This window comes from Peromyscus eremicus, chromosome 4 (assembly GCF_949786415.1).
Source record: "Peromyscus eremicus chromosome 4, PerEre_H2_v1, whole genome shotgun sequence".
Lineage (NCBI taxonomy): Eukaryota > Metazoa > Chordata > Mammalia > Rodentia > Cricetidae > Peromyscus > Peromyscus eremicus.
The window spans coordinates 110,006,738-110,031,992 of NC_081419.1; the positions used below are offsets into that span (position 1 = coordinate 110,006,738).

General features: G+C 42.1%; 1 protein-coding gene across 8 annotated transcripts in view; it reads left to right on the forward strand.

Annotated features, from left to right (window-relative positions):
- Plcb4 (phospholipase C beta 4) overlaps window positions 1-25,255 on the forward strand; it is a 383,472-nt gene that overhangs the window by 340,780 nt on the left and 17,437 nt on the right. For all 8 annotated transcript variants that reach the window (XM_059261493.1, XM_059261494.1, XM_059261492.1 and 5 more), the window contains 4 exons: window positions 10,366-10,454; window positions 11,291-11,441; window positions 16,271-16,320; window positions 16,507-16,572. In XM_059261493.1, the coding sequence (XP_059117476.1) occupies window positions 10,366-10,454; window positions 11,291-11,441; window positions 16,271-16,320; window positions 16,507-16,572 (356 nt within the window). The remainder of the gene's footprint in view (window positions 1-10,365; window positions 10,455-11,290; window positions 11,442-16,270; window positions 16,321-16,506; window positions 16,573-25,255) is intronic.

Here is a 25,255-nt window from a genome sequence, read left to right on the forward strand (position 1 = left end):
AGGAGTCTGTCAGGTGTGTTTTGAGGCCACAGTCTAGTCCACACCACTCTCCAGAGCTACCAGCAGCACAGGCACAGTGATGGACCGAAGGCCCGAAAGAATCCTAGTCTGTGTTTGAGTTAGAAAGCAGGGACTATACGGGCTGTGGAGATGGCTCAGTGGGTAAAAGTGCTTGCTGTACACATGCCAGAACCGGAGTTCAGGCCCCTGCATCCATATAACAAGCTGGCCATGGCCCCGGGTGCTTCTGGAACTCTCTGTGGAGGGTGGAGACAAGGGAACCACTGGCAGTTGCTGGTCATCATCCTGGCTCCAGACTCAATGAGAGAGCTTGCCCCAGAGGAGTAAGGTAGAGAGTGAGGCGGCAGGCAGTCCACTGCTCTCCCTGTGGCCTCAAGACAAACAGAGATATCCACACACACGAGCATACACCACACAAGCATACCAACACTTGTACACACACACACATAACACAAGAAGTCAAAGTGTAATCAATACACTACATTACGGAAAGTGTTACACAAACCCATTTGGTTAAAAAAATAACTTTGTAAAGTTTTTCCTTTGCAATGGGCCACATTTCAAATGAAACTATAATTTCTTCCTGGGAAATGAGCCATTTGATTAGAAAAGGGAAAAGAAATCATTTGCTAAGCTCCTAGTTTGTGCCAAGCACTTACATTAACAGAACCTCAAAATGTGGAATTGATCTGCAAGGATGTGGGTGTGCGCAGGTCTGTGCTGAGAAATGTGTGTGTTTGTAACGTGGCATTCTGCCAGGGTCGGCATTTAATAGCGTGCAAACTGGTCTCTCACGACAGCCCTGAGTGTAGTCTCCTCTGTGGCTCCGCCCACTGTCTTTCCGTCAGGTCTCTGGGAACCTCTGTACTGAGGTTTTGCGGTCAGTGGCTTATTCAGATTTGATATTCAATAACAACATCCTCAGCCCTCTGGTCATCTCACAGACATGTGGAGATACCTGGGGAAGCCATTGGAGATTTAGCGGTTTTCATAAAGGATAACACAGGGTAAATATGAGAATTGTCTTTCTCCTGAATCTCTGATCCTGAGTCTCCTGACTTACAGGGCTCATGCTTGGTGTCTAGTTAACCTCCCACAGTCACATCTAAGAGTTTACCTGTGCAGTCAGGGCGTGTTCCCTAGAATGTTGATGTTCTTCTTGACTCCATAAGGACAAGTTCAAATGAAACTGTACCATCACAAAAATGAAAAGTGCTGTGTACATCATTAGAAGTTTGTTTGGCTAAAGAAAGTTCATGTGAATTCACTGGTTCATTCTGCAAGTATATACGATAGGGTTATCCCATAATAGATAAGATACTAGAATGGATGTCAGAGAGAGAGATGCTTGCAATGCAAGGCGTAAGGGTCACTGAGTAAACTGTAGCTGGAGAATTTCTCTCCAGCTTCCACCAAGTCCTGCCAGTGTTGGAGCCCACTTATAAAATAAACACACAAACTCTTACATTATTTAAACTGCTTGGCCATTAGCTCAGGCCTATCATTGTCTAGTTCTTACTCTTACATTTAGCCCATTTCTATTAATCTATACTTTGCCACGTGGCCCGTGGCTTATTGATACCTTACATTTTTCTTGTCCTGGTGGCAGCTCCAGGCAGTCTCTCCCTCTCCCTTCCTGTTCCCTCAATCCTCCTCTCTGTTAGTGCCGCCTATGCTTCCTGTCTGGCTACTGGCCAATCAGTGTTTATTTATACAGAGCAATATCCACAGCAGTGAACTACTCTAATATTTCCCTGCTCCCTTCCTTCCTTCCCTCCCTTCCTCCTTCCCTCCTTCTCATGCTCATTCTCCTCCCTCACCCTCTCTTTCTTTCCCCCATCTATTTCCAATTCTAAAGACTAAGCCAGGGACCCATGCATGCTAGACAAGCATTTCACCACTGAGGTTTTGGAGTTAGGGTCTTACTAAGTTGCTTTAACTGGTCTTAAACATGTGCACTCTAACGTCAGTATCCTGAGTAGCTCAGAGTGCAGGTGTATGTCATCACACCCTGCTTGTAGGTATTTTATTTAGTTTTAACACTCTAAAGAAAAATCTGTTGGTTGTAGAATCTTCACCTGAACTTACCCTGTATTTTATATAAAACAGCACAGGAAATAACTATATCATAAGCAGTTCATCTTCCTCAGGGGGGAAATCGTTTTAATTCCTACCCACTGAGAAGTTTCTGAACTCCGGTGCGTTGGCAGTGCCACAGCTCTATGTTCTGCTTGACTTTTAAATGTATTTTCATTTGCAGTCATAGCATGCGGGCGGAATCCTTTCTATAAAAATATGGAAAGTGTTCTCGAGTCTTTTCCAAGCTAGTGCCCTTCCATAGGCTTAGACTCAGGCTCTTACAAGTTACCTATCCGTGGTGGTGGATTCTCACAGATGACAAACTTTGCTGTGTGCAATTGTTCCTAATTAGCCCTGCCCCTCCCCCACCCACCTGCACATACATCTAGTGTTTCTTAGACTCTTTGAGCTCTGGCTGACCCAGCCTCTTCTCTGCACAAGATAGGTCAACAGCTCCACTTTTAACCTTGACCCTCTTGCATTCACATGAATCCCTGTTTCTCTCCTCACCTTCCTGCCACTCCAAGCCTTAGGAAACAGAAGTAGGGAAATAATGGTGGCCTATTGGTGTATTTCCTTTTACTATAACTAAATGCCTGACATTGGCTCACTTATAAAGAAAAGGTGTAGTTTTTAAAGATTTGTTTTATTTTATATGTATGAATATTTTGCCTGTTTGTATGTATGTGTACAACACTTGGGCCTGGTCAGATGAAGGCATCAGACCCCCTGGAACTGGAGTTACAGATAGATGGAAATTGAACCTGGATCCTCTGCAAGAGGAACAAGTACTCTTAACCGTTGAGCCCAAGAAGAGATGGTTTTATTTTTGGTTTTGACTCGCAGTTCTGAAAGCTAGATGAGCAGCCAGCACGGCTCCTTCCACTCACCTTCTGCTTAGGTCCTTGTGCAGCTCCGTGCGTGGGTGTAATGGAGGATGTGTATAATAATGGGCATGGGGATGATCTGGGGGTTTTTTCTTTTTGGTTTTTTTTTTTCTTTCATATAGTATATTTTGATCATATTCACCCACCTTAGCCCAACTCTTCTGGACTCACTCCTCTTCCCTTCTCATCCAACTTTGGCTCATCTTTGTATTAAAACCCTTCAAAACCAATTTGTACTGTCCAAATATTCTCAGATATGTGGGCTTCCAAGGGAGCATGTCAACTTATCAGAGGCTACACTCTTAGAGAAAACTGTCTTGCCCTCTCCCAGTAGCAAACAACTAGATTTTGTTCCATGACAAAGGGTGAGATTGTATGCCCAACTCTCCTCTCCATGCTGGGATTTGGCCTGGCCCAGGCTTGCACAGATTTTGTACAAGTAAGTTTATATGAGCAGCCACCCTGCTGTGTCTAGATGTTAATTTTTATCATCCACCATCTATGGCTCCTTCTGTACCCACCCACTTCTGCAATGATCTGAGCCTTGCTTGGATGGGGGATGTGGTTCCCTTTAGAGCTGAGCATTTTATATTTAAGTCCTGCTGCACAAGATGCAACCCATACTTGGCACTGATATCAGGCTAAGAACCTATGGCTAAACAGATCATAGGCCCCAGGAAAGAACCTACTATTATTATGCAGACAAATGGACATAGTATTAAATGAACTTGTTATGACTTATACTTATGTGTATAGATCAGTGCATCTCTCAACCCTTACCTGAAAATCTTCTATTTGTAACAGGTGATAATTAACACAAACACCCACAACCCCACAACGGACCAGAGTGCAGAGACTAAAAGAGATGAGTTTCTACACAACCCAGATGTAAAATGTATCTGGCCTGAAGAGTAATACTAGACCATCTTAATTATTAGAAACTAAACTTTTACTTAAAGAAAACAGTAACATTTAAAATAAAAATGCCTTGGAATGAAACAAGGTCTAAGTCTTCCAATATTCTAAGTCTTCCAATATTCTAATCCTAAACATAATGAAAACAGCACTCGCTTTTACCACCACAAAGCAGATTACCGGGTTTGATGCTAAGTTTCATCCCTCATTCTGGGATGCTGAGTCATCAGTTGTTGTTGCTGCTTCATCTGTGGGTGCATCTGTCCTGCTAATGATGTTTACTCATCACACAGCATCACCACATCAGCCATCATTGCTGGAGACAGCAAAGAGTTCTGGTGCTAAAGACAATGACGCAATGTTATATCTTCCATCACTACCCTGTTGCTTTGAGGGTTTTTCCTATATGTGCAATTTGTCTTTATTACTGAGCAGAAGAAAGGAGATTTGTCTAGTATATATGAAGTATCCACATTCAGTTAAATGTCACCCTGAGCTGTGTGCTGCAGGGGCCTTTGTTTCTGGGGCAGGGCCCTTCCTTAATTCTGTAGCTCCCCTGCTGCTTCATGTAAATGAAGATGCAATGACCTTTTGTTTGTTTGCCCATCTCTCCTTTCTGCCCTATGATTAAAGATTTGTCTAGGAAGGCACAAAAGTGTTTCTTTTTTTTTTTTTTTTTAAATTTTTATTTTGCAATACAATTAAGTTCTACATACAGGCACAGATTCCCTTGTTCTCCCCCCTCACACCCCCCTCACCTTCCCCCCAGCCCGCCTCCCATTCCAATCTCCTCCAGGGCAAAGCCTTCCCCACAGACTGAGATCAACCTGGTGGACTCAGTCCAGGTAGGTCCAGTCCCCTCCTCCCAGGCCGAGCCAAGCGACCCTGCATAGGCCCCAGGTTTCAAACAGCCGACTCATGCAATGAGCACAGGACCCAGTGCCAGTGCCTGGATGCCTCCCAAACAGATCAGGCCAATCAACTGTCTCACCCACTCAGAGGGCCTGATCCAGTTGGTGACCCCTCAGCCATTGGTTCATATTTCATGTGTTTCCGTTTGTTTGGCTATTTGTCTCTGTGCTTTATCCGACCTTGGTCTCAACAATTCTCTCTCATATAAACCCTCCTCATTCTCGCTAATTGGACTCCCAGAGATCCACCTGGGGCCTAGTCATGATCTCTGCATCCAGATCCCTCAGTAGTTGGATGAGGTTTCTAGCACGACAATTAGGGTGTTTGGCCATCCCATCACCAGAGTAGGTCAATTCGGACTGTCTCTCGACCATTGCCAGCAGTCTGTTGTGGGGGTATCTTTGTGGATTTCTGTGGGCCTCTCTAGCACTTTGTTTCTTCCTATTCTCATGTGGTCTTCATTTACCATGGTCTCCTATTCCTTGTTCTCCCTCTCTGTTGTTGATCCAGCTGGAATCTCCCACTCACCCAAGCTCTCTTTCTCTCGACCCTCGCCCTTCACTACCCCCACTCCTGTCCAGGCTGTTCATGTAGATCTCATTCCATTTCTCTGTCATTGGGCGATCCCTGTGTCTTTCTTGGGGTCCTGATTTCCAGGTAGCCTCCCTGGTGATGTGAGTAGCAGTCCAGTCATCCTTGTTCCACATCTAGGATAGCCAAAAGAATCCTGTACAATAACACAACCTCTGGAGGCATCACGATCCCTGACTTCAAGCTGTACTATAGAGCTACAGTAATAAAAACAGCTTGGTACTGGCATAAAAACCGACATGTGGACCAATGGAATCGAATTGAAGACCCTGACATTAATCCGCACACCTATGAACAAATAATTTTTGACAAAGAAGCCAAAAGTGCACAATGGAAAAAAGAAAGCATCTTCAACAAATGGTGCTGGCAAAACTGGATATCAACATGTAGAAGGCTGCAAATAGATCCATATCTATCACCGTGCACAAAACTTAAGTCCAAGTGGATCAAGGACCTCAACATAAACCCAGCTACTCTGAACCTGCTAGAAGAGAAAGTAGGAAGTAGTCTTGAACGCATTGGCATAGGAGAACACTTTCTAAATAGAACACCAGTAGCACAGACACTGAGAGAAACAATCAATCAATGGGACCTCTTGAAACTGAGAAGCTTTTGTAGGGCAAAGGATACGGTCAACAAGGCAAAGCGACAGCCTACAGAATGGGAAAAGATCTTCACCAATCCCACATCTGACAGAGGACTGATATCCAGAATATATAAGGAACTCAAGAAATTAGACATCAAAATGCCCAACAGTCCAATTAAGAAATGGGCTATAGAACTAAACAGAGAATTCTCAACAGAGGAAACTCAAATGGCTGAAAGACATTTAAGGAATTGCTCAACATCCCTAATCATCAGGGAAATGCAAATCAAAACAACTCTGAGATACCACCTTACGCCTGTCAGAATGGCTAAGATCAAAAACACTGAAGACACCTTATGCTGGAGAGGATGTGGAGCTAGGGGAACTCTCCTCCACTGCTGGTGGGAATGCAAGCTTGTACAACCACTTTGGAAATCAATTTTCTTAGAAAATTGGGAATCCATCTCCCCCAAGATCCAGCTATACCACTCTTGGGCATATACCCAAGGAATGCTCAACCACACCACAAGAGCACTTGTTCAGCTATGTTCATATCAGCATTGTTTGTAATAGCCAGAACATGGAAACAACCTAGATGCCCTTCAACTGAAGAATGGATAAACAAAATGTGGTACATATACACAATGGAATACTACTCAGCAGAGAAAAACAATGACATCATGAGGTTTGCAGACAAATGGATGGACCTAGAAAAAATCATCCTGAGTGAGGTATCCCAGACTCAGAAAGACAAACATGGTATGTATTCACTCATAACAAAAGTGTTTCTTGTTCCCTCAACCCAGATCGTCAGCCACGTTCCGCAGAGCCAGCTGTTTTCATAAAGCACGTACTTCCAGAGGAGGAATATCCTCAATTAGGGTGCCATTTTTGGAGTGTCATCTCGGGATTTCCTGATGCAATTTTGAGTTGCCCCATCTCTCTCTCCTTATAGATGCTGAGATGTCATGTTTTCTCTCTTGAATGTTTGTTGAAAAACCAATATACATACAATACATAATATCCTGAGGTGGGGTGAGGGTTGGATTGCTGGTGATTGAACCAGGGCCATGTGCATGTGGTACCCACTCTTATGGCATCCTCCAAGCTCTGGAAAAAAAGGGAGCAGTATGAATGATGGAAAGTATGCCAGCAGGGCTTGAGAAGTAGCTTAGTGGGGGTAGTGAAGGTCCTGTGTTCATTGCTCAGCACTACAAGCAAACAGATATTAAAAGTTGCTAGCTTCAGCAAATCTCTCAGGCCCCCTGTTACACATATTGTTAGGCTACCCTGTGGATGCAGTAAGTAATGTGGGGCTTTTGTTTAGCCCTGGATCCTGTTTCCCTGAGCAGCTGCTGTACAATGGAGTCTTCTGGGTATTGCAGCTTAGGGCATGCTTAATTTGGTAGAAGTTGAAGGAGCTAACCCGAATCACAGTTACAAGACTTGTTTATCTTTATTTACACTTCTTTGCTGCAGGTAGGAGCAATGTATTTTTCTTCTGTACATATCTCCTAATAACAGGGATAATAGAGTGGGGATTCTGAGGGAACCTTGGCCAGGAACAAACAAAAGTAAACACAAAGAAAGGACATAGTTTGTGCTCAGCACCACACCACTGCAGTGGTTGTAGAAACACAAAATTCCATGAGTTTTCTTAAAAGTTGATATCCGAAAGTCTGCTTATCTTTAGTTCTTTGGAATGCCTAAATTAATGCTTTCATTGCTACATGGAAGGGAGAGAGGAGGGTGAGAGCAATGGGGGAGGAAAATGGAGAGCCTCCCTGAACCTTTTGGAAATGGCACCAGACCCAGAAATAGATAGTGGGGTTTTTATTTGTTCATTTGGTTTTGTTTTCAGCATAGCTTAGTACAGCATTGGCTAAATCTAGAAGATAAAAAGCAAGTGAAAGCAAGCAAATTGGTTTCTTTTTTTAAAAGGAAGGTTCTGGAACCCCATTGTGACTTCTAATATCTGGAGATGTTAGCCAACTGGACGGATTCTGCATGGTCGCGAGTTAGTGTGTATGCTCTGTATCCTGCTGGCCACTCAGTGTGGCTGCCAGACAGCAGTCACACTTGCCCATGAATGCTGATCAGCATTTAGCTAGGTCTCACCACCAGGGCTTGTTTAGAGCATGCCAAAGTCAATGCATATACCCAGCCATGTCCCTAACCAAAGAACATGACACAAAAAAAACAAATGACCCATTTGAAAAATAGACCCAGAACCTGAATAGACAGTTCTCAAAAAAAAAAAAAAGCTAAAAAAAATGCCTGTCCATTGTCCCTAGGGAAATGCAAATCAAAGCAACTTTGAGAGTTCATCTTATGCCAGTCAGAATGGCAAAGATTAACAATACAACTTATGGCCTTCACTTTGTCTTTGGATTTTCTTCCTTATGGGAGGACACTTGTCATTGGCATTGAGTTTAGAACACCCCTCCCCCAATCCGGAATGATTCCATTTTTATCCTTAATTTATACCAGTAGCCTACTTATAAGTAAGATCACATTCTAAAGCTTGTGTAGACAGGGAGTTGGGGGCAGTGGTATGCTATTCAGTTTTTGTATAAGATGATATAGTACTAATTTCATTCTTCTACATGTGGGCATCCGGTTTTCCCATCACCACTTGTTGAAGTTTCTTTCCCACTTATGTTTCTGACATCTTTGTCAAATTTTACATGGCTGAAATGATGTATGCTCATGTTTGGGTCTTTGGCTTTGTTCCATTGGTCTATATGTCAATTTTTGTGACAGTGCCATACTGTTGTTATCAATGTGGCTCTGTAGTATGTCTTAAGATCTAGAATGGTAGTCCCTCCAACATTGTTCTTTTTGTTCAGGGTTGTTTTTGCTATCCAGGATCTTTGATGGTTCCATACACATTTTAACATAGTTTTTTTTTATTTCTATGAAGAATAAGATGGGGATTTATTGGGATTGCATTGAATCTGAAAATAGCTTTTGGTAAAATGGTCATTTTCACACTTAATTCTACCAATCCATGATTATAGGAAGTTTTTCTTTTGTATTCTCTATCTCTTTATAAAGAAGTTTAAAGTTTTTATTGTAGAGGTCCTTCACTTCCTTATTTAGACTTATTCTTGGATGTTATGTTTTCTTGAGGTTATTGTGACTGGGTGAGTGTCTGTGATCTCCTCCTCTTTACATTTGTTATTAGTGTATAGAAAAGCTATTGATCTGTGCAAGTTGATTCAGTATTCTGCCACATTGCTGAATTTGTTTATCATCTTTAGATGTTTTCTGGTACAATTTTTGGGATCTCTAATATTTAGTATCATATCATCTGCAAATAGGGATAGTTTGACATCTTCTTTTCCTATTTGTATCTCTTTAATTTCCTCCTCTGGTCTTATTGCTTCAAGCACAGTGTTGAAAAGGAGAGGGAATAGTGGGCAACATTGTCTTTTCCAGATTTCAGTGGGATTACTTGAAGCTTTCCTCCATTTAGGATGTTGTTGGCTGTGGGTTTCTCATATATAGTTTTATTATATTGAGTTATGTTCGCTCTAGCCTGACATTTTCTAGGACTTTTATCATGAAGGCATGTTGGATTTTGTCAAAGGCTCTTTCTGCATCTATTGAGATTATCATGTGATTTTTGTCTTTAAGTCCATTTATATGGTTTATTACATTTATTGACTTGTATATGTATAACATCCCAGGATTTCAGGATAAAGCCAACTTGATCATGATGGATAATCTTTTTGGTGTATGTCTGTATTTTGTTTGCTAGTATTTAATGCAGCATTTTTGAATCTATGTTCATCATATATTGGCCTATAGTTTTTCATTTTTATTGTGTCTTTATGTGGTTTTAATATTAGAGTGATACTGGCCCAAGCTGTACATCCAGTGTCTCCGTTATACATCTCATGTCCTTATGTTCATCATTGCATCAAGTTCACCAGTAACCATAGCAACTCTAACCTACAGATGAAGAAACTTAGGCTAGTCACAATGATCAGCTTGCTCAACTTATACAAATAAATGAGTCAACAACACGTGGCAGCTAGCCACAGTGACTCATGTCTATGATCCCAACACTTAGGAGGTGAGTTAGGAGGATCAATGCAGTTTAAGACCAGCCTGGGCTACAGAGTGAGACTCTTCTTGAAAAAACCAAAACCAAAAACAGGATCCTTAACAGTTCACTCTGGTAGCCATAACCTCTGTCCTTGTTAGTGGGGAAAAAGAGAACATTGTCTAGGTGTTGACTCTTGCTTTTCCTTGTTTTTGTTGTCTACAACTAACTGTATTTCACAGCCCCGTCTTAAAAATGTAGCTGCATTCTCTCGCTGTATTCATTTCAACAGAACATTTACAGTTCACTGATTGTTTTTTCAGATATTGTGGATGCTTTATCCGATCCAAAGAAATTTCTTTCAATCACAGAAAAGAGAGCAGACCAAATGAGAGCTATGGGCATTGAAACTGTAAGTAGAAACCATGGGCTAAAGACAGTTCGGTTGGGAGAGTTGGTTTCCAAACAGTGACTGCAAAAGCAAGAGAAAGGTGATGGAGGAAGTTTAAAGATGGTGTTCCAAACCAAGCTTATCAGTTCAATAGTAGTTTGAAGGGTCTACACAAAGGCAGCACGTTTTGTAAAACATGGCCACCATCAGAAAGTCTCTTAGTCACCAGTGAGACATCTGGGCATATCTGTTACATTATAAATGAAATAGGGACTGTTCATTAGAAATTATAATCAAGGATGTTTTGTAACCCGGAAATGCCAAATATCTGAGTTTAGTGAGTTAATTAAAGTGGCATTTATTACTAGATACTCATTTCTTTGTCCTTGCATTCCAACATTCCCTCTGTCCATCTGTTTCTCTGTTGTCATTGTTCCTTTGCTAGACGGCTCAGGATGGAGCACAATCAACTAGTCTCCAGGAACTAGAAAATATCCTGCCTGAAAAGGAGTTGGATTGTTTTTCTTTGCCTAGATCTTTTTGTCCAGCATAAGGAAACCACATAGTCCTACTCCCCTGAGACAAAGAGCTTGTTTTGTTTTGTTTGAGACAAGGTCATATTATGTAGCCTTGGCTGGCCTAGAACTCACTCTGTAGACCAGGCTGGCCTTGAACTCATAAAGCTCTACTTGCCTCCGACTCCTTAGTGCTGGGATTAAAAGTGTGGGTCACCAAGCCCAGCTTCAGGTAAAGATCTTTAAAGACAGTAGAAATCTGAGAAGCCGAGGGGTCTATCATTACAGTAAAAATAGTTCTAGTGTCACACACTCCAGTCACTGGGGATGTTTCTGTTGCAGAGTGACATAGCAGATGTGCCCAGCGACACTTCCAAAAATGACAAGAAAGGCAAGGCCAACCCAGCCAAAGCGAACGTGACCCCTCAGAGCAGCTCTGAGCTCAGACCAACCACCACAGCCGCCCTGGGCTCTGGCCAGGAAGCCAAGAAAGGTAGGTGTGCTGCGAGACTCCTTGGCAACCTTGCAGTTTTAGCCTCGTTATAGACAGTCTTCGTGGGGCATTTGGCATTGTCACTTTTGCCAACTTTCATTACGACATGAGACTCAAAAACAGACTTAGTGGACAAGTTGCTTGATTTCCTTCCCTGGGAGTTGACTAGGGAATCAACGTTGGTATCATGGGCTGGGGCTCAAGCACCTTAACTAAACACTGTGCTATCCTTAGTGTTTACTTTGGTGTGCTTTACAGCCAAGGTAGAGGAGCCCTTACTGCGACAGTGCTGATCGCTAACTCACCCTCTCTTTCTTCCAGACAACAATAGACAGGGGGCTCTAAAGCAACAGAGTCACAAATATCATAGGTAATTTCCCCATATGTAGAGACTGGCTTGACTGTTTATTTTTAAAACCATCAGACAGGCATTTGAAGACCATTTGCAAATTGTTTTCTATGGGTAAAACAACAGCTCATAAGACAGTGGTTCTCAACCTGTGGGTCACAACCCCTTTGAGAGTTGGATAACCTATCTGATATCCTGTATATAGCAGATATTTACAGTAATATTCATAACAGTAGCAAAATTACAGTTATGAAGGAGCAACAAAAATAATTTTATGATTTGGGGTCACTACAACATGATGAACTATATATTACAGGGTCACAGCTTTAGGAAGGGTGAGAACCACTGTCATAAGAAGTGTCATCATACAGAATCATGTGACCCTGTGCTACTGGACAGCCTGTATATAGGGAAAAATCTGTGCTGGGTATTTATAGTGGACTTCAGTTCAAGATGGCCAGGCATCCATTCTAACTGAATCCCATTTCATATTGGCAGTTATATATTTAAAATATCCCCTTGATCATAAATAATTTGCTACACTCACTATGTTCATTTGAATAGTAATTTCTTTTTCTCCTAATGGTTTCTTAATGTGTGTAGTCCCTATTTACAAGTAAATTAATGCCTATGGTATAAGGAAATTAAGTCATTCATACACGTACGTACACAGAGTGCTAACAATTTAAGGTAAGACGAGACAGTCTTTCCCAACTGAAGCAGCCTGGTTATTTAGCAGGAAACTAAGTGTGCACTGAGCTTTGTGAAACAAATTAGAAAATGAAGCTGCACGAAAGAACCCAATTTATACTGGCCCTGCAGCTGTGTGTCTGTTCGTCTCAGGAAAGAACTTGGAGTGAGGTAATGAGCCAAGCAAAGGCATTTCCTGATCAGGATTAGCACTGATACTCTTACAGAGATAGGCAGTGGAAAATGCAAGAGGTAAAGCCCTGATCTCATCCTCCAGTCCATAGGGACTGTAGATAGTATAGTATAAAGTAGTCCTGAAAACAGTGCAGCATAACCCGCTTCCCAAGGCCCAAGGTGTCTGAAGCTCTAAATGGGTCTGTACTTGGGTTTAGAGCTGCCTTATCTTTGTTCAACAAGGCTACTTTTAAAGGAACCAAGCAGCTCTCAGTTTACCTCTAATTGTTTTTTCCCCAGCTCACCCAAAAGGTAGGACTTACAGGCTGTTTCATTTTTGTACTGTATTGAGGAGACTTGGGAACCTACAAGACGTCACCACCATACTGGGTTCTACCAATAATGATAATAATAATGACAATAATGATAAAGGCCTGTATACCTTTGGGGATGTGCATGAGCAGGGAAGGGTAAGGACAGTCTCCATCGTAATAGCCAGCCCAGGCAGGTGCAAAGAGGACTAACTAGTTAGAACAGAAGAGGAGGCAGACCCCCATATCTCTGCCAGCAAGGTCCAGAGAGAACCCAGAGATAAGATCCCCATTGAGTTGGACCTTGAAACATAGGTCTGGCTCAACCAAAAGGAGATGGGTAGGGAAACCAAGGGAGGGCCGTTACCTGAAGCGGAGTGGGCAGTAGAAAGGGGAAGCTGTTCACTTGCCCTGGTCTGAAAAGAACTCTGGGACCACTCTGAGAAGACAATGGAGGACAACAGCGACAGTGTTGGCATCCGGATTCGTTACCAGCAGAGATGCTACAGGCCTTCAAGAGCCCTGGTACTCGGGACCGTCTTCTAGCACGTACCACACTATGATTAGGGAGTTAACCAGAGAAAGAGGTTGATACACACACATCCTTCACCATTACTGTGTCCCTGGGACCATGCTGGGAAAGATCTGGCAGTGTTCCTTTCTTAGGAAGCACATGGCTAATAAATGACTGAGCAGAGAGGGTGGCCTACGTTAAGCTGGAAGTAATCATGAGAAAAGAACCAGGGAAGAAGGATTTAGTAGTTTGGATGTGGAGCTTCAAGAGAAAAACAAAACTCAGATGTGTTTCAAGAGACTTCAGGGTTACACTCTCTGGGTGGATGGTAAGAGCAATAGCAGAGTTGAGGGAAGGATGACCTTGGTAAGAAAATGACTCTGGCTCCTGATGGCACTGATTTTAAACTGGTGTTGATATGAACATGCTTGCAGATCTGTGTTAGGTGTGGAGGGGGAGCGGCAGAGGACTGAGGGAATAAGAACCCTCTGTCAGAGTGAATGACAGACATGAGTGAAAAATAAGAATAGAGGTCTTACAATTGTGTAAGAATTCATTTTGAGAAAGAATTATTGACTTAGGGAAGTTATGATGGTAATATTTCTGTATAACCAGGGATGCCTAGCTGCTGAGGCCAGAAGCCTAGCCATCAAACATGATAACTTAAGGCATAAAACACATGTTCTGATAGCATGTCAGTAGCCAGTGATGAAGAGAGACAGGAGGGAAATGTAAGAGGGTACAGAGTACTGTGGCCCCCTGGAAGATCGGATGTGGAGATGGAGGAAGTGAGAGATTCAAACTGTATCTCCTAGCTATGCAGCCATGCAGCAACAACCATACCCATGCTGCGTTATTTTCTTTGATGTGTTAACAGTAAGAATACTGGGATCCTAGCTAGTTTCCAGGTTAGGATTTGAGAAAGCAAGTTGTTTCATGGAGCTATATTGATAATATCAAAAGCTTTATGTAGTAAAACTGCAATTAGCCAGAACCTTTGGAACTTAAGGTGTAGATACCTGACCCACTTTCCTACCAGGCCAGCCAACAAACGTGCCCTGTCCAACATGGTAGCCTGTGGCCACATGGAGCAATACAAGGGAGCTGAAATTAAGCTTGAACATTCAGTTCCTCCCATGCCCGCATTTCCAGTGCTTGGGGACTATGTGTCTTTGGAGACCTCACACATAGGCTATCTCTGCTCCTGTCAGATGTCCAATTGACCACACTGCTCTCAGCATGTATAACCGAACTAATTTTTGTCCTGTAAAATGTGAGGTTTTCCTAACTTCATAGGGGAATTAAATTTTTTATGCAGCATTTGTATATTTCTCCAACAATGAAAAATGTGATTGAGGAAGGTATGCTGTTTTCAGGCTCCTGCTTATGAAGATTTGGTTAAGAACCAAGCAAGGAAAGAAAGTCTTGTCAGTGCGGCCCAAGTCCTTAGGACTTGCTAGGTATCTGAGGACCTTGCAGTCTCCTAAACCCTGTGTTCTTTCTATAAACAAGAGAGCTGGCAGTAAAAGTAGGAAGCCCTTGGCCTTGCAGCGTTCACCTGCTGCCTATCCTGCTTCTCTCCTTCACTGTGCGCTGTGAAGTGGGGTGGGGAGGGGGTTGTCACACTAGACACAAGCTATCAGAAAATGGCTCTGTACACCCTTCCTGTCCTACCCTAAAATATCATGGAACCCAGCACTGATTCTTCCATTCAAGACTTTGCTTCTATATCCACTGGATGGTGATATAAATCTTAAAATGAATAAGACCTGAAGGCAAGAGCATGGGAATCCATACCTGTCTTTCTTAAGTACATCCTACCTGCCTTTGGGATCCCAATAGAAATCAATTATGCTTGAGTACACATTCATTGTATTTGCCTCCGATGAAAATCTGCAAACAGAAGCCATTAGGGATTCTTCTGCAATTGTGTTTACCATGACTACTTTGAGTCCAGCCTTTACTCAGCAAGCAAGCTGAGTGTATTCCTCTAGGTTCTCAAGATAGCATCCTTTAAATAGGGAGTCCAATTTCATTGTTTTCTCTGTGTTTAAGACATTGCCATACTCAATAGCATACTGCTTAAATACTAAGGTTAAATTTGTCAAAAAGAAGCTCACAAAGTCTTGCTTTTTGGTGATGGATGATAAAGTTAGTAATAGAGTCGAAAGTTAGTTGACTGATACTGTGTACCTTAAATACAGAGATAAAAAATAGCTACAACAGAACTATTGTGCTTGACCTTTTTATGGGGTCCCTTTGCCCATACCCAGTGCTAAGAAGGCTGGTTGATTGGCAGTTATAGCTACTCCTGCACAATTGTCCTGAGACTGGGAATTTCCCACTGAAGTGCCTGGAAGGTTTCAGGAAACCTCCGACACTCTCTGCTGACAGATGTGAAACCACAAAGCTCCCTTCATTCAGATAGAGCAGCTCCTAAGCCATTGCACATGGGAGCTCCAGAGGACCTGCCGGAGGCTGCCCAAGGTTGGGGTACACCTCCCTGCCTTCTTCCCATGCCCTGTCCAAGAGCTATCTTAGAGCTTTCTCTTGTGATCTGCACTCTCTAACTTAGGTGGGCCTGAGTCAGATGCTGCTGGAGAAACAGGGTTTACAAAACTTGATGATGGCCCTGTTCAGTGTGTTGCTAAAAGAATGTAAGATGTTTTTGTCTGTAGCGTGTACGCTGCTTTGGAAGCTTTAGGTACAACTTTAGAATGGAAGTTTATATTATCTGTTATTTAGTCTAATTTCTAATATACATATTGACCTTTTGTGACTTTTTTTTAAGGTATTGAACTTATCCCTCAAGTGAGGATAGAAGATTTAAAGCAAATGAAGGTAAAATGTTTTGACTACTTTCAAATGTCCTTGTAACATACACATTAATAAAACAAGTATTTTTTTCCTCACAAAATATAGTTATTGTGACTATCTCTGGAGAAAGGATAGAAGAGAGGATAGGAAAGAAGGGGAGGTGGGGAGAGAGAGAGATCTCATTTTGAATCCTCTTTTTCTCTCCTGCAGGCTTACTTGAAGCATTTAAAGAAACAACAGAAAGAGTTGAACTCTTTAAAGAAGAAACACGCAAAGGTACTGTGGTTTTCGCATACATGAGTGTACATTATGTCGATTCTTTTTTATTTTACTTTTAGCTATCTGATGAAGACCTACCACTTCTGCTTTGTGTTGTGTACAGTGAACCATTGGTTTCCCAGGATGCTAGTTAGAAGCTAATTCTAGCCAACTAGAGAGCAAGCATGACCCTCATCTTACCTCACTGTTAACTGCTGGTGCCTTTGTTCCCAGCTCACTGTCCAGTAGTTTATAAAACCGTGTATGTGGGGAGAACCTAGCAGGGGACACCTCTCACTTAAACGCTAACGAATAACCTACTTCTGAAATTTCTGTATTTTTACTTTTCATCACTAAAGAGTCTGTCAGACAGGGATCAGAAGAATTCTTAAGAGGTAGTTACAAGTTTAAGAGAATACCAAGCAGTCGCCCCAGGAATTCCCCAATGAGTTGAAAGGGTTTTTAATTCTCAGACACCATGCTTCTTACTGTCTTCTCTTACAGAGGCAGGTGGGACATGCAGGACTGAGGTGGGGTGGGGTAATGTAGAACTGACGTGGGGTGGGGGTAATGCAGAACTGAGGTGGGGTGGGGATAATGTAGAACTGAGGTGGGGGGCCGATGCAGAACTACTTTTCTGTCTTGAGAAACCTAACTGCCTCTGTTGTCAGGATCCTGTGTGTCCTCTTCATGAGGTGCAAAGAGAGACAGAGAAACTCTCTTTGTCTGAAAGGACTTTGAAGCTCTTTCACGTCAACATTGCATGCTTGTCTCCCACTCTGCCCAGGCCCCCAGGCCCCATGCAGACCTGTGCTTCCTGCTTGGAGTCAGGGGTAAACTTGCTAATGTGCCAATGGCCTGGTGGAAAAGCTTGTTATTTCTCCTCAGTTTGTTCTCCTTGGAAAGGCCAGAACTTATCCTGGCCAGTGAATGTTCCCTGTGCTGTGGGATTGATAGTTAAGCGTGTTTACTGACAGGTGTCTTCAAAGATTGTTATAGACTTTCATGAGTACCAATGTCTTAGTTACTTTTCTATTGAGTGACAAAACACCATGATCAAGGCAACTTATAAACGAAAACATTTAATTGGGGGCTCACAGTTTCAGAGGGTGAGTCCATGACCGTTATGGTGGGGAGCACAGCAGCAAGCAGGCATGGTGCTGGAGAAGTAGCTGAGAGCTTCCTTGTTAAGACAACAACCTCCAGGCAGAGAGAGACAGAGAGACACAGAGACAGAGAGAGAAACTTACTGGGAATGCTGAGAGCTTTGAAAACCTCACAGCCCACCCCCAGTAACACATCTCCTCCCACAAGGCCACACCACCTAATCCTCCCCAAACAGTTCCATCAACTGCAGAACAAGCATTCAAATATATATGAGCCTATGGGGTCACTTTTCCTTCAAACCTGTGTACCCCATTTGTGAGATTCAATTCATCGCCTAAAGAGGAGACAACACAGAATTTTTCTGTAGGGCAGAGATTTTTTTTTAAAGGCAGAGATGTTTAAAGTTTGGATTTTATTTTTATTGCTGATTTGTAAAAGTTTGGACTGTGGAAAGGCCACAGGAAGAGAAAAATGAAATAATTACTTCAATCAGTAGGAGTGAAGTTGGTGCCCACATAGCACTGCATAATACAACAGATTTCCCTTACTGAACCTCTGTCCTTCAGTGGCCTCTTGGCGATCACTGTGTTGGTCAGAAACATAAATGCCCTGAGTGCATTCAGCAGTCCTTTAGCATACAAGCAGGAAATCTACTGTGGCTGTAAAAACAGCCAAGAGAGCAGCAGCTGAAAGTTCTTCCAGCTCACCGCTCATTTGCGTTGATTGTATCTTCCTGGAAGAGTTCCTCTCAAGGAGCTGTTTTACACACAAGGAAACCAAGGATCAGTTAAATCAAGCCCTTTAACCAATGTCCAAGAGCTGGGGATTAGCAGGGCTGGTAACTGAACACAATCTACCTGAGGCCAGGCCTGACATTCTTTTTTTTTTTTTTTTTTTTTTTTTTTTTTTGGTTTTTCGAGGCAGGGTTTCTCTGTGTAGCTTTGCGCCTTTCCTGGGACTCACTTGGTACCCCAGGTTGGCCTCGAACTCACAGAGATCCGCCTGGCTCTGCCTCCCGAGTGCTGGGATCACCGCCCGGCCAGGCCTGACATTCTTATGTTAATTATGTAGGGCATTAGATGCATTGGTAAGTTAATAAGGCCTTTTCCTTGGGTCAAACACAGTGACAACACTTGAGACTTATCGATAAGGGTTTTCTTAATTCTGTGAAATGTGATCTACTCCCTAAATGTAGAACTGTTGATTTCCTTCTCTGGCCTATTTGCTTTATGGGAAAGAGGCAAAGAATGTAAATTGTTTCTCTGTGAAACTGAGAGATACTAGTAGACTTTCTCTTCCATTTCAGGATGCCCTGAGTTTCAGTCTATATATTTTTTTTCCTCTCAAGTTGACAGGAATACATTCCTTTCAGTTATTAAGCACTAGATCCCATGTGGCTAGATAAATCCAAGTTACCTTTCTTTGCAGAAAGTAATTTCAAAGTTCTTAAAGCTCCTACATTATAATAAGGTGTAAACAAAGGTTTTTTTTTTATTTTAAATTTATCTATTTTACATCCAGACTATAGTTTCCCCTCCCTTATCCTCTCAGTTCCCCCATCCTCCCTACCTCTCCCCTCCCCCCACCAATCCACTTCTCTGTTTCTGTTCAGAAAAAGGCAGGCCTACCATGAATATCAACAAAACATGGCATATTAAATTGCAGTAAGACGAATCACTTCCCCTTGTATTAAGGCTGGGCAAGGCAAGCCAGTATGAGGAATAGGGTCTCAAAAGCTAGCAAAAGAGTTAGAGAGAGCCCCTACTCCCACTGTTAGGAGTCCCACAAGAATACCAAGCTGCACAACTGTCCCATATATGCAGAGAGCCTAGGTCATCGTTTCAGACTCTTGTGAGCTCCTATGAGCCCACGTTAGTCAATTCTGTGGGTTTTCTTGTGATGTCCCTTCTGACTCCTACAATCTTTCCTCCCTCTCTTCAGCAGGAAACAAAGATTTTAAATTTCTCTAAATCCTGCTGTCTCACTTTGTGTAGATTTCCATAATAGCTTGATAGTGTGCATTTTTTTGGAGGAAACATTAGCCTTCAGAATTCTCTGGAATAAGTAGCAGAGTTGAAGTACAATAAAATGTTTTCTACTTTATGTCTGCTTTTCAGGGATCCTGTCTGAGCAGTGAACTGCATTATCTGCATCCTTCTCATGCTCTCTTACACTTCAGAAGCTGAAGTCTTACTGTGCATTAAGAGCTTATGAATGAATTCCTTCTCTCCCATTATATGTACTTTGCTGCTCAGTCTGCTATGCATTATATTTATGAAGTCTGAGTTTGGGAGTCTTCCATAAAGCTAGTATGATAAATGAGACTAACGTTTATGCAGTGCCACTTTGCATTACCCAAAACCTAAATAATACTCTCCACGGTTTAGACATGAGTAAACTGAAATTTAGAGGAGTGTTCCTTGCTGAGGGAAATGTAGCTAGTCACATGCTGGTTACATACCCTTTACTACTTATCACACTGTCTACTTTTATAAAGAATATTTCTGGACTATTTGCACTGTCCCAATTGCTTTGTAAAGAATTGCTTACTAAAAATTGTACCTTTTTGTTTATAGACTGTCTATAACTTTTATCTATAATACTTAATTAATATTTCTATGCTCTTAGCCAGCTTTTCAGATGAAGAATATATGAGCATTTATATATATTTAGGCTTAGTCTGCAAACAGGTTTGTCTTTAACATTGGCAAGTGAAAACTAACAGAGCACAGAGGGAGCATGGACTGTTACCACTGGGCATATTGGTTCTTCGTCTCATTTGACCTTATTTAACTCTCACCAATTTTTCCACCTGCAAAACATTTTCAATGGTATGACTAGCCAATGCATATGTTTAAACATTAATTATTTTAAAAAATAAATTTTCTTTATTCTTGAGAATTTCACATGTGTATATAATGAAATATGATCATATTTAAGCCCATCTCCCCCAGTTCTCCCAACATATCCCTCTCCTAGCTTTATGTCTTTTTTTTTTTTTTTACAACCCACTGAATCTAATTAATGCAATACAGCTAATATGTTCTTGGGTGTGGGCCCATCCACTAGAATGTGGGCAACCTACCAGTAGGAAGACCTCAAAAAGAATGATGCTATCAACTCCCAATAGCTCCTCAGTAAGAGGTGGGGCCAGGATAAGCACCTCCTCAATCTATGCTAAAATTCTGGGTGGCTTGATCATGGTGCAGGTCTTATGCAGGTAACCACAGCTGTTATGAGTTCATGAAAGTGATGACCATGTCATGTCTAGAAAATAGCATTTCACAATAATCTTCCACATCCTTTCACATTCCTTATATTCTTTCATTGCCTTCTTCTTGGCAAGGAGTCAAGCATTGTTAAAGTTTCACTATAGATGAAATTTTCTCCGGTCCTGCCTTGCCTAGCAGTCTGGACAAATCTCTCCCATCTGCGGTCCTACAGCTACTTATAAATTAATTATTCAGAGGCTTATATTAATTACAAACTGTATGGCCTATGGCTCAGGCTTCTTGCTTACTAGCTCTTCCATCTTAAATTAACCCATTTCTACAAATCTATATGTTGCCACATGGCCATGGTGTTACTGGTCTTCTAGAGCTGTGGGCTCACATCTCCTCTGACTCCACCCTTCTTCATCTCGTCTTCAGGTTGAATGTACCACCTAACCTTATCTTGCCCTGCTATAGGCCAATGCAGCTTTATTTATTATCCAACGGGAGCCACACATATTCACAGCGTACAGAAAGACATCCCACAGCAGTGCACCCTATTTAAAGCTGAGTGCTCAGTCAGCACTTTGACCAACTATGAGTCTCTGCAGTGAATGCTGCCCACTGACAGTGGTGCCCACTTTTTCTGACCATGTTTGAGAGTAGCCCAGGTCTATGGGTATAAACATAAATATTTAGAAGGCAATTTGACACGGTGACCATTTAACAAAATAACAATTGCAGGTTTTATGCTGGGGTCTGTGTTCTCCTAAGCCCTGGCCTTTTGACTAGGATTACAGTACCAGCATGAAATTCCTTCCTGAGGAGCCTGCCTCACATTCAGTCAAAAAGTGGCTAACTGCCCTGTAACAGTCATGACTAAATCACTTGGCATTTAAATGGTAGAGCCAGGATGGGACCTAATTCAGACTGACTTGAAAATACAGGATCTTAGCTACTTTACCCAGCTGCCTCTGGTTTCTCCCATATTGGCCTTTATTTCCATACTTTGTCTTCTGTATGGTCTGAGGAACACGTTTTTAGAATAATGGAGACAGTCAGGGAACAATATCTGTCTTTCTTCAGAACTAATTTTTCAGTATAGAGTTGTTGGGCTAAGGCTTCACAAAGATGTGTTTTTTTTGTACCAGCTGAGACTTAGTTGAAGTCTCCAAGCAAGGTGTGAGAATGCATTTTTTTTTACTCATGGCCATTTTTTTTCTTTTTTCCCTTTTATTGAAAAGTTTTTCCTCACAGAATATATTCTGATTACGGTTCCCCATCCCTCTTCTCCTTGCAGTCCCCCCCCCATTCAGATTAATTCTCTTTCTGTCTCTCATTAAGAAATAAATAGGCTTAGGTTTGATAATAATAAAATATATTAGGATAAATAAAAGATATTAAGAGGAAACTAACACATTGGAAGAGGACGTAACAAACACACAGAAGGAAAAGAGCTCAATAAAAGGCACAAGAAATGGACATAGGTGCAGAGACCCACTCCTCACAGACTCAGGAATCCCATAAAAACACTAAACTGAAAGCTGTAATATGTACCTGAGAGACAGCGCAGGCCCTGTGGATGCTGCCTCAGTCTCTGTGAGTCATATGTGTGTCAGTCCCATTGACTGAGAAGGCCTTGTTTCCTTGGTATTCTCCATCCCCTCTGGTTCTTACACTCTTTCCACCTCTTCTTCGTCAGGGTTCCCTGAGCCCTACAGGGAAGGATTTGATGGAGACATTCGGTTTAGGGCAGAGTGTTTCAAAATCTCTCACTCTTTACCTACTGTCTGGCTGTAAGGTCTTTGTATCCTCATATGCTGCAGGAGGAAGCTTCTTTGATAATGGCTGGGCAAGTACTGCTCTTTAAGTATAGGAGAATGTCATTAGGAGTCATTTTATTGCTAAGTGCTTTTAGTAGAGCAGTAATATTTGGTTTTACCCTACCCCCTGGGCTATCTAGTGTCAGGTTCTTGGTCACTCAAGAAACTTTGGGTATGGGTTCCATCTTGTGGAGTGGTCTTAAGTCAAATCAGATATTTATTGGCCTTTCCCACAAGTTTTGTGCCACCATTGCCCTAACATATCTTGCAGGCAGGACACCGTTGTAGATCAAGAAATTGTAGCTGCGTTGTGGGGTCCCATTTTTTCTCATGGTCCGTTGACCACCAGTCCACAAGGATAAAGTGATAGAAGCGGCGACAGAGAGCTTTGTATGCAGCCTGTGAACATGATAGAAATAGCCTTCTTGGGGGAGGCTGCTTCAGGGAGACAGCTCAGCTTTATTCCAGAGTATAGGGGATATATAGGATTGGGGACAGTAGCTCAGGAATCCCCTAATTTGCATTAAACAGCACGATCATATCATAAAGCTCCTACTACAAGTCTTAGTTATCACCTGTGGTGTAGGTGGAGTTTTTCTATCCTAGGAGCAGCTTCCAAATTACCACACTGAGGCTTATATTACTTATAAATGCTTGGTCGATAGCTCAGGCTTATTACTAACTAGCTCTTACAACTTAAATTAACCCATTTTTATTGATCTACATTCTGCCACATGGCTCATGACTTTACCTGTCCTCCAGCGTGTCCTATTACCTCTGTGGCTGGCTGGCATCTCTCCCAACTCTGCCCTCCTTCTTCTCATCATTCTCAGTTTGGCTTTTCCACCTAATTTCCTGCCTGGCTACCAGCCTGTCAGCTTTTTATTAACCAATGAGAGTAATACATATTCACAGTGTACAAAAGGAATATTCCACAGTACTGTGGAAGCATGATCCAATTGTAAAGCTCCTAGCACAATGTCTAATTACCATTTGAGCATCAGGGGGAAAGCTTCTACAGGAAACTGTGTCAAGGATTATACTAGAGATAAATCAGACATCTGGAACTAAAGACAGTCTCCAAATAAGGTCAGGTAGAGAACAGGGCACCTTATGGGAGGGAGCAGGGAGTCCTCTGTGTTGCTGAGCTCAGAGAGAGCTGCCAGGCCATGATATAGTGCAACCTCTGACCACTGGGCTTGTGTTTACATTTCTCATTTGATAGTGTTTAGAGTACCTTCCTGTACCAAAGCACATAGAGGTGAAGCCTCTCTGTAGGCACAATGGAATATTACTTAGCAGTTAAAAACCAAATCAAACCAAACAAATAAAATAAGAAAGTCATGAAATTCACGTGTAAAAGGATGGAGCTAGAAAAAAAATCATAACTGAGACCCAAAAAGACAAATCTGGTATTTATTCACTTATGTGTGCATGTTAGTTGTAAAGTACTCAATAAGCAAGCTACAATCTACAGCCACAGAAGTTAGGTATAGAGTAAGGGACTGGGTGGGGTGTTGGGGTGGGGAAGGGCAGATAGATCTCCCTAGGAAAGGGAAATAGAATGGGTAGTTATGGGTGGTGGGAGGGTCAAGTAGGAAAGGAAAGGGAGAAGGGGTTGAGGGAGGGACTGTGAGGAAAGATATCTAAAATTAAAGGCCATTAGAGGGATAGTATGGAAACCTATTACAGTAGAAGCTTCCTAAAATATATACATACATGAAGGAAATCTCCAAATTATGGGGGAGACAGAGCCCCAGCTGAACATCTGTTGTCACCAAATGAAGCTTCCAGTACCAAGAATGGGTTACATCTAATTGAGTCATTGTCCAAAGGAGCCCCATGGGATCCCCCAAACAACCAAGGCTATTTTCAAAACTATAGGTTGCTCTCCACAAACTGACAGCAGAGCCATATTGCTGAAGACAGTGCCCACACAACTCATTGAACATGGAGATGCATTTTAAACAAGGATTTCTCCTATGTACATTTCCAAACATGAAGGTTAGCTACAAGGTGAAACAATGTGTGAACATGAGAAGCTGGCGTTTGTAAAAGAAAGCCCTGGAAATAGCCCTGTGATCCAGTGGTAGGATATTGAGACAAAAAGACAGGGTAGAAAGGGGTAATGCCCATTGGAGCAGCCCTTGCCTGTTTATGGTCAATTGCTTTTGACTCTCGGAATGCAGCTGGTTATTAGCCTTCTAATTGTCTCTGGACTTCTAGAACCACTTTTTCAGTTTGAAGTGGAAAGTAGGGGCATAGTTGTTAAGAGCCTATCAACCTAGACACAGAAAAAGTAAACAGCAATCCCACCTAGCATGTAAGTCTCAAGGTCCAAATGTAGGGTCACTTTCACTAAAAGACAAGAATGCTTTTCAGTTGCCCATGTTGCTCACATCCTTAAAAGATGTTTTAAATCCCAGGTTAGAGAAATACTACTAGTAACATGATAGAAGAATGAGAATTTCGATACCCTCAGCCACTAAGAAGGAAGTAACTAGGGGGAATTGGTCTTGACTAGGCCTGACTATAGTCAGAAAAGTGGGAGCAGTTATT